The 9,422-nt window shown below is 40.4% G+C and overlaps 1 protein-coding gene across 1 annotated transcript; it reads left to right on the forward strand.

Moving 5' to 3' along the window:
* The first annotated feature begins 440 nt into the window (after nucleotides 1-440).
* On the forward strand, nucleotides 441-8,583 carry tmem248 (transmembrane protein 248). The gene is made up of 7 exons (XM_061703446.1): nucleotides 441-888; nucleotides 1,586-1,744; nucleotides 2,219-2,507; nucleotides 2,617-2,767; nucleotides 3,018-3,201; nucleotides 3,778-3,921; nucleotides 4,314-8,583. The coding sequence occupies exons 1-7, from the start codon at nucleotides 886-888 to the stop codon at nucleotides 4,332-4,334; spliced, it is 951 nt and encodes a 316-aa protein (XP_061559430.1). The 5' UTR covers nucleotides 441-885; the 3' UTR covers nucleotides 4,335-8,583.
* Nucleotides 8,584-9,422: the final 839 nt, after the last annotated feature.

Consider the following 9,422-nt stretch of genomic DNA (forward strand, 5'->3'; position numbering starts at 1 on the left):
ACGAAGGATTGATTTGGATTTTTTAATTCTTCTTTTTTCAGTGCAAGGGATCGATTTAAATATATATTTTTAAGTTTTTCGGAACAAAGGACTTTCGTCTCATAAAATATTTTTCTTAAAACTAAAATTAGTAGCTTCATATGCCAGTTTCTCTGGGAATTAGGATTTTTATCTCAAAATTACTGCTCTTTCCCCCGCAATTTTACGCCTTAATTGTCTTTAAAACAGTGACATTTTTTTTATTATTATTAAGAGACTTGGGAACTGTTTAAAATTGTGCGAAAAAAAGTGCATAATATGTCTCCTTTATAATTTCTTCAATCATTTTGTCATTTTGTACGGCGCTAGCCAGTTTGGGAACTTTGATTTACGAGTAGCTTTGAAGGCACCGCGGTTTCAAATACAAAACATATCTCACGGAAGTACACGAGACGAGACAAACTGTGCGAAATTGGACGTAACGAACCACGTTCCAGCGAAAGTCTTTGTTTTTAAGTTTACCGAACGACGTTTTCTTTTAACGTTTTGGGGCCTCGGCGTTTCATAGACGCTTACTCGCGCAGTGCGGATGGGCGGAGTCAGTCAGCGCCCCTTTGTGATGCGTTTGCTGACGTAAACTACAGATAAACACTAAACAGACTCAAAACAACACACGAGAATGGGACGCGGTGCTGTCGGAATTGTTTCCACTCACCACCTCCGGTCCCTATTCAGGGACGAATAACTTTCCCCCCGGGGAAGCTAACGACTCGCTCGGCGGCGGCGGCGGCGGGGGAAGGTGGGGGGGCAGATGAGCTAGCACTGGAGCTCGGCTAGGCTAAACAGTTGCCTTTTGCTTTTTACCTATTCCACGGAGTTCCTCGTCACCACCGCCCACCGGAGAAAATGGTAAGTGCCGGTGAATTTAGCCCACCACGGCCATTAAATCGTGCGTATAGTTGGAAGTTGTTTTTTGAGCCGTTTCCGAGGGCCAAACAGCTAAGCTTTAGCCTAGCAAACAAGGTGGACATTAGACTTCTCAACAACAATGAATGCTAATCTTGTAACAATGTGTGCCTCGTGTGTAAATATACAAACATTTTACGACTTGGTTGAATTCAAAACAGCGTATGTAATGTACAAAATACATCATTTATGTTGCCACAATACTCAGAAGCTGTTTGAAAGTGGGAGTTGTTACAATTTGAAGGCAATAACAACAACAAAAAACCGAACAAATATAAAACAGCTATGTCTCCATTAGAGGAGTTGACTTTTGGAATGACTATGATAATGAACTGAAAGCTCCTTTGTGTAAAAAAATGTGTTTAAATCATAAACAAAGCAAAAATGATGAAGCAGTTGGCTATGTTGGCTTGACTGTCGTGATTACCTTACATGGTTCGGTGTTTGGCAACTGAGGCTGGATGGCTTTTTCTTTCTTTTTCTTTCTTTCTTTCTTTTTTTTTTTATTTCCTGAAAAGTAAGTGATTTTGAAGATGTAAGGACTGCGACCCCCCTGCGCAACCAAAACTACGATGCAGCCCGGGATGAAAGCAAGTTTGAGACCCCTTCTTGAGAGCCTCACATTTTGTTTCCTGCGCAGGTGTACCTGTTGAACCCTCTGGAGAACCTGAGAAGCTACATCAACAACCGCCCGCCACTGGTCATCTTTATGATCAGTGTCAGCGCTCTGGCCATCGCCTTCCTCACCATTGGTTACTTCTTCAAGATCAAGGAGATCAAGTCTCCAGAGTTGACCGAGGTGAGTCAGTTTCTGTTGCGTGAGAGGTGGTGGTTATTAATTATAACTGCCCAGAGACACAATTGTATTCCAGTGATCCCCCGTTTATTACAGGGGATACATTCCAGACCCAAGGTGAAAAGCGGCGATAAAAGCACGTGTTCAAACACAAAACCTGACAATGACAAAAAAAAACCGAGGTCATGCCTACTAGCAGCCTGCTTATCATAACAAAGTTTGATGGTGCTTTTCCTAACCTTAAGATAATTCTGCTTATGCGTTTTGCTGTTCTCCCGGCGTTGAATAAATGGCTGAAAAGTGCATCAGCAACTGTGGCTCTCCTTTCCCACATGCGAAGGCAGTACAGTGGTGGCTTGACTTAAGAGTTTAATTCACCCCTGACTAGGCTCATAACTCAAAATAGTAATATCTAAAAATGATCATTCTCTATTGAAATGAATAGAGAAGATATGACTCCTGTTTGTTATTCTTCAGGACTGGAACACATTCCTGCTGCGCTACAACGAGCTTGACTTCTGCGTGTCAGAGAATGAGACCATCAAGCACGGCCTCAACGAGTCCACCACGCCTGAGAGCCTGGCGGCGACCAGCGGGCAGGCTCGCCCCAGCACGCCGGGGCCGCTGCTCTCTGAAGACTCGGGTTCCATCAATATCTCGGTGGCCATCACGCTCACGCTGGACCCCCAGCGGCCCTTCGGCGGCTACTCCCGCAACATCACCCACCTGTACGCCACCGTGCTGGGACAGCAGGTCGGCTTGTCTGGTGAGAGCTAACAGGTTTTTTTGTTTTTTTTTCTCGTGGAAGCTTGTTTTTACGTGGTAGCGTCGTACCCAACTAATTATTATGAGTTTACCATTTGTTTGCGTTCCAGGCCGGGAAGCCCACGAAGAGATCAACATCACGTTCACACTGCCCGTGTCCTGGAACGCCGAAGACTGCATCCTGCACGGCCACTGCGAACAGGTGGTGTTCAGCACATGCATGACCATCACGGCGGCCACCAACATCTTCCCGGTCACAGTGTGAGTGTCACAGCTGTAAAAACAAAACATAGAAAATAAACATTTTAATAGCATGCACAGCTACAAATGGACTGTGTTTCCCAGTCTAGTGAAGTCTGCATTATTTATATTTTGTGCCATGTAAACTAAACACAAAATGAAATGTTTCAATACACTACATTGCTACCAACACAAATATAGAATAAAATGGCGTGAGGTTCCCCAAAGGTACCTCCGGGTGCTATCGGCGTCTGTTTTCTGCTTTGCGCAGGCAGCCGCCGCACTGCATGCCAGAGACGTACACCAACGCCACCTCTTGGTACAAGGTGGTCACCACCGTGCGGGACTCAGACACCAAGTACAGCCAGGACTACAACCCCTTCTGGTGCTACAAGGGCGCCGTGGGCAAGGTGTACCACGCCCTCAATCCCAAACTCACCGTCATCGTGCCCGACGTGAGTCGATGGGAGATTAGCTCGCTTGTTTTTTTTTTTTGGGGCTTTTGTTTTGCGTTGCCACCACAGGCTTCCAAGTCGTGACAAAGAGGAGAGGTGAAAGACGAACGGTACCATACGAGCAATGCAGTTCATTTTACTAAACAGATGCCAACCTCAATACACTTATTGCATGTGACACAATGCTGAAATAAATAAACTTTGTTTTTAAATTTCAATAAGATGTAAATTAATGTGGGTGAATAGTAAACCTAATTTTATGTATTAATATTTTTTTACATTGGATTATATTTTAAATTGACTGATTTTAATGAATTTCAATTTATTCATTAATAATGGTTTTTAAACTAAAATAAATTTCATGACAGCAGTTGACGTCTCTCCCCTTTTTAACACTCGTATGATGGCTTTTAACGCAATGACAGTGACAGATTGACAGATCAGATTAATGAATCTGCTTTGCATTATTTCGTATTGTAAAGTGGCATCCCAAAGTTGAATACATTTCCTTTTTTTTTTTTTTTTTTTTTTTTTAAATGCTTGCCGATGTAAACCAAGCATTTTTCGTTTGACCAGGACGATCGCTCCCTCATCAACCTGCACCTGATGCACACCAGCTACTTCCTGTTCGTCATGGTCATCACCATGTTCTGCTACGCCGTCATCAAGGGCAGGCCCGGCAAATTGCGGCAAAGTAGCCCCGATTTCTACCCCGAGAAGGTATGGTGGCCAAGCCGGGAGAAAGGACTGTGACTGATATCTTTATTTTATGGTTAAACATGCCCGGGGTCAAAGTGACCCACGAACATCCCTTGCATACTGAGGAAACGGATATAACGGCACAGTGGCGTGCGAAGGTGGCAGGCGGACGGGGCGGTGGCCCTGGGAAGCCACCTGGAGGAGGGCAGCCATAGCATAAAAGTCCCATACACGATTTTCTTTAGGGGACATCAACGGCGGCTGTGCATCAATCGGTTAATGAGGGTTAATCATATGGTTAATGATATTGTTGTATTATTGCTGTTCCTGAGGAATGAACGTGCCAGGAGGGTTGTTAATGTCCGTGTGTAAACTAGTTAACGTTTTTTAGCACTGGTGCTCTTGTCTTGCAGGTGGCACTGTCAGAAGGCTAAGAAGGTACAAGAAGATCCCTGAAGGTAACATGATAGCTTAAAAACAAACAAAAAAACGTAACACCCAGAGACGACTCACAGAGTTGCCAGGCGGACTCTCAAGAATGATTTCAAAACTCCTTGCAATGATGTTGGGTTGATCCAACCAAAGATACAAGTGCCTGCCATCTGTGGTGTAAATATGTGTTGAGAAACCTTTTTTTTTTTTTCTTTGGCATATTTCTCTTTTTGTATTTTATTTTTTTTTTGTAAGGGATTACTGTTGATTTGCCTCTGGAGTCCTCCGGTGCCATATCGGGACAATGCAGTACAATGAGCAAGCAGCATGCATCTTCCAATATACTTTTGTCCGAATTAAACACACGGGAAGTATACTAAAGCAAAAAGATCTGCCTAACAGGACTCAGAGGAGCACTTTTTCTAGGATCAGGTATATTTCTTTAGCCACAGCAAAATTGTTGGCATCTGTTCCATAATTGTTAGCTAGCATGCTAATGCTACACAGTCTTAGCTGAGAACGGTCCAAATTAGTTGGTTTATCAAAATCACTAAGCAAGACACTTCACACTTTCCCTGCACCGGACGGACCCATGCAGCAAAATGTTTGCTGGACAGGAGAATTCATAGCATTAATGCTATGAGAATTATTAACTGGCAGATCCAAAGCTAAATTTTTAGTGTGGGTTAACACACTGACCGTTGAAATTTCTTTTTAAGGCACTCAAGTAACCTAATGTTACTGGAATGAAAACCTTGGAGTTGGAGAAAGCATACCTCCGTTTGAGCTGAATTGTTAGCAGCATATTTTTGTTTGTTTGTTACTGCGACCCAGGATGTAGCACGCTGACTAACAAAATGTACGATCTGAGCGCACATCTTACGTTAGCCGTGAACCAGAGAGGAGCATGCTTACTATCAAACCGTACGACCTGAATGGGGATTTGTGACATCTTAGGTTAGCTGTGAACCAGAAGGTAGCATGCTAAATCACCCATGGTACAACTTGAACGCGCATTTGTGACATCTTACATAAACAAGGAAGTCACACACTAATGAAAAAGCACGAGCTGAACATGCATTTGCAACATCTGGATTTACATTACCGAGAATGCAGATTAACATTGAAGTAGCATATGACTGGGATATATTAGTAGACTAGCATTATTATTTTTTTACTGTATTTTAGAAGAGCAGCATAGTTACATAGCTAGTAACATTTGATTCATGAGACTCTCTCTTCATTGGGCTCCGCCAGTGACCTAAACCCGAAGTAAATGATCCGTTTTGTTTTGTTGGGAAACAAAGTCAAATTTCTCAAGTTAAAACGTAAAACTTTATCACGTAATAACGTGATTCTGAATTTTATTTTTTTCCTGATGTGGCAGCAATACCCTTCCGTAAGTTAGCATGCTACTTTCTGGTTCACATCACGAATGCGCAGATGGTGGCATTTCGCCTATGGTAGCGGTCAACCAGGAAGTAGCAGGCTTACGATCAAACAAGTTGACCGCACATTTGTGGCATCTTACGTTAGCTGTGAACCAGGAAGTAGCATTTTGAGAAACGGCACAACCTGCCATTTAACTCTAACCCGTTGGTTAACAAGCTTGATATTTTCTGGTTCATGGCTACTTCAAGACATTAGGAATACGCTGAGCACTTTTTCAAGAAAGTGTCAATAACACTGATAAACGTCTTAATGATTAATCGTTTATAGTCGTAAGTAACGTTCATGTTGTTCAAGTCATGCCATTTGTTAGCGGGCGTACTTAAATTGCAAGTCTCCACTTAGGCTACATTGTTAGCATCGCAGTGTTTTCGCCTCTGTTTGTTAGTTAGCATGCTACTTCCTTGTCCGTGGCTAACGTCAGGAATGTGCGGACGGTGGCGTCCGAGTTGTAGTGTCTCAAAATGCAAAACTTCTTCCTTAGCTTGCGCTGGCTATTAAAAAAAATAAAATCCTAAACAGTATTTTACGCAATCACCATGTTTCTTTATGAAAATTGCGTAAAGGTGGTCCGTCTGGGTTCATGCTTGCTAAAAAATTTAGTCCTTTTGGGAAAAAAAAAAAAAAGAAATTTATTATTTTAAGAATGTTTTAATGTTAGCTTTTGACTGCGCAACATAATGAATACTTATGTTCAAGTCTCATTGTGTTACTAGAATGAAAGTCTTCGCATGGGCTATATTGTTAGAATCAATTTTTTTTTTTTTTCTGTCCATTCATTTGTTAGTTAATATTCTTATACTATACGTAACAAATGTGCAGATTGTGGCGTTCGAGTCGCAGTAACTCAGAAAGTGAAACTAAATTGAACAAGTTCTTCCGTAGTTTGAACGAGGTTTAAAAAGTTCATAAAATTGTTTTTATTTCTTGGCTTTTGTTTAGTTTTTTTGCCTTTGGAAAATCTCGTACAAATGCTCGGACAGTATTCATGCACAAGATACTTGGATGTTAGCGTGTAAGCGGAAGATGTTGCTGTTTCTGTCAGTAAAACAATTTTTCTTTTGTGTTGATTTTGACACAAAAACAGGAACTTGCCTTACCTGCGACGGATGAAGTTTGCGTCTTCTTCGTCGTTTTCTTGAAATCCATGTATAAATATTCATATCAATCCTCCTTAAATTATTTCAGGATTTTGAATTACTTATGTTGTTCGGATAGTTAGCACACCTCATAGATTTCGTGCACATTTTGACTTGATTTATTTATTTAGTTTTTGTCTTTATATTCCTCCACCCAAAACAAATTATATTTATGATTAAAGTAATTTATTTTTGTCTATTATGACAACGTGCGAAAGGAGTGAGTGACGCGATTCTCTCAAATAAATATTTGACAATCATTTATCGTAAACTTTTACTTTTACCATTTGTCACTTTTTTGGTTTTCCTGAGTAAGAGGAAAGCCTGCTGAAATCTGCATTTTTCCACAGTTTTTAATTTTTTTAATTTTTATGATATACCTTGAATTGATTTCTATATAACGTACCTGTTGAATGTACTTTGATTCCGCTCAATCCTGCAACACAACATCAGAAAATGACACCTTTTTTTTTTTTTTTTCTCTCTCCCCCCTTTCTTTCATTTATTAAATGACCGCATTGGCACAAATAGTGGCCCTGGGCATTTATTGACTGACTCAACATTAGATGGGGGAGGCCTTTCATTTGGAAAATTATGAAACCATCTTAATACATTACAATTGAATTGAAGTGAAGGTGAACTTGAACACAAAATAATAATTATGGGGGAAATGCATCAAAACAGAACATTTGTTAATTCCATGGAACTTAATTAGATTCGTATTTTTTTCCCCACATCAAATGAATTAGATTTTTAGATAGTACTGCCATATTCAAAAAAAAATATATTCATTCTGCCATATTCAGTAAGCGGCAGAACCCCAGTTCACAACACTGTTGAGTCATCGCATGTCAATCTCAGAGAAAAAGCCTCTTCGAATAGCACTCCAACACCATTAAGACTTTAATTCACCTGACAAACTCTTAAGGTGCTGGTGAGTCAGCAACTACTTTCAAACGGTGGTTAACAATAGCGTCCATGAACGTAAGTTTTTGTTCCCGCCTGATCTTGAATTCATTTAGGATTGCGCACCTGGCTGCTATTTGTGGCAAGGCTTCCATTGAAGGAAATACGGTAGTTCGTAATCTTCTTTGTTTCATATTACACACATTACATTAACCTTTATAATGAGTCTTCCTTAAAATGACCGTGTGTATAGTCATAGTCAGGCATTGGTCCCTTGCTTTATTGTCATCTGTGTCAGCTGCAAATGGCCTTATAACAGGTGTCAAAATAAAAAACAAAATTAAAAACCACACCTTCTATTAAGGCTTTGCACTCATTTCTTCTCACCACTCACTTTATTTTCTATGCTATTGTGTTACGCGCGCAGAGCTTGCAGGCGAGTTGGAAGCCAAGTGTGTGCCTTCTGCGCTAATCCAGCTCCATTCCCCACAGTTTGTGTGTGTGTGTGTGTGTGTGTGTGTATATATATATATATATATATATATATATATAGTGAGAGAGGTTAATAATGTGCATATGAACTGCTGTGAACAAAGTGAATTAAAAGTGTCTCTCTTAAGTCATCCTGGTGCCTTGATTCTTCCAACCTCTCAAAAAGGAACATTTAGATTTGTATCATGCATTTTCATCAATTCCATCAACAGGCAATTCAATCCATGTTGTGAGCCTAGATCAATCGCACGACACCTTCACCCCAGGTGATATCAAAATCCCTCTGACTGAAATTTCATCAGTAGGGGGCCCAAAATCTATCAGTTCACATTTAATCAATATCATCTTTCGCGGATATTTTGTCGACGGGTAACCCATAATCACTCTTGCAACGTCATCCTCGTGTGACCCTGATTCAACTACTCACACAATTTTATTCCACAGGTGATCCACCATTCCTCTGGGACTGTAATGAACTGGTGACCCTAAATCAATCACTCCCTCACAATGTCATCAACAGGTGACCCTAAATGTATCGGTCTCGCAAGAAATTTGACCCTATATCAATCCCACTCGTGTCAATTCCATCAACAGGCGAGCCCAAGCCGTCAGCAGTTGATTCAAAATATTCACTAATGGAAATTTTATCAACAAGTAGACTTAAACCAACCAACATCTTTCACAACCATTTCATAAACAGGTGATCATCTAGTCAACAGATGCGATTAAATAAATCCAATTGGTGACAATGTCATCTACAGGTGATACTAAATCACTCTTACATTTTTTTTACTCTAAATTTTTTCTATTAGTATATAATTAAAAACTTTGATTTAAAAAATATAAAATTTTCTGCAAATATAAAAACTTGAATTTAAAATTTCTTATAATGCAGCTTATGGTGTGTTTTCCGTTTTTACCACGAGGGGCCGTAGTTGAGCCTTTGAAGACAATTGACAAACTCGACCTTTTTCTGTTTCTTGTCCTTTATTAGCGTCACCCGTCAAAATATTAGGAAGAGCTAAAGAGCTATTTTCTTGTCAGGATAAAGTACATAAAATCCCTTCAAACACAAATGCGCGTTTTCTATTCAACGTGTCAACG

This window comes from Phycodurus eques, chromosome 17 (assembly GCF_024500275.1).
Source record: "Phycodurus eques isolate BA_2022a chromosome 17, UOR_Pequ_1.1, whole genome shotgun sequence".
In the NCBI taxonomy this organism is placed as follows: domain Eukaryota; kingdom Metazoa; phylum Chordata; class Actinopteri; order Syngnathiformes; family Syngnathidae; genus Phycodurus; species Phycodurus eques.

Bases quoted from the DNA above. Each gene is read 5' to 3' on its own strand.
- tmem248 (XM_061703446.1), top strand. The intron at 2,768-3,017 runs GTGAGTGTCACA...TGCTTTGCGCAG, and splicing joins AACATCTTCCCGGTCACAGT to GCAGCCGCCGCACTGCATGC. The intron at 3,922-4,313 runs GTATGGTGGCCA...CTTGTCTTGCAG, and splicing joins CCGATTTCTACCCCGAGAAG to GTGGCACTGTCAGAAGGCTA.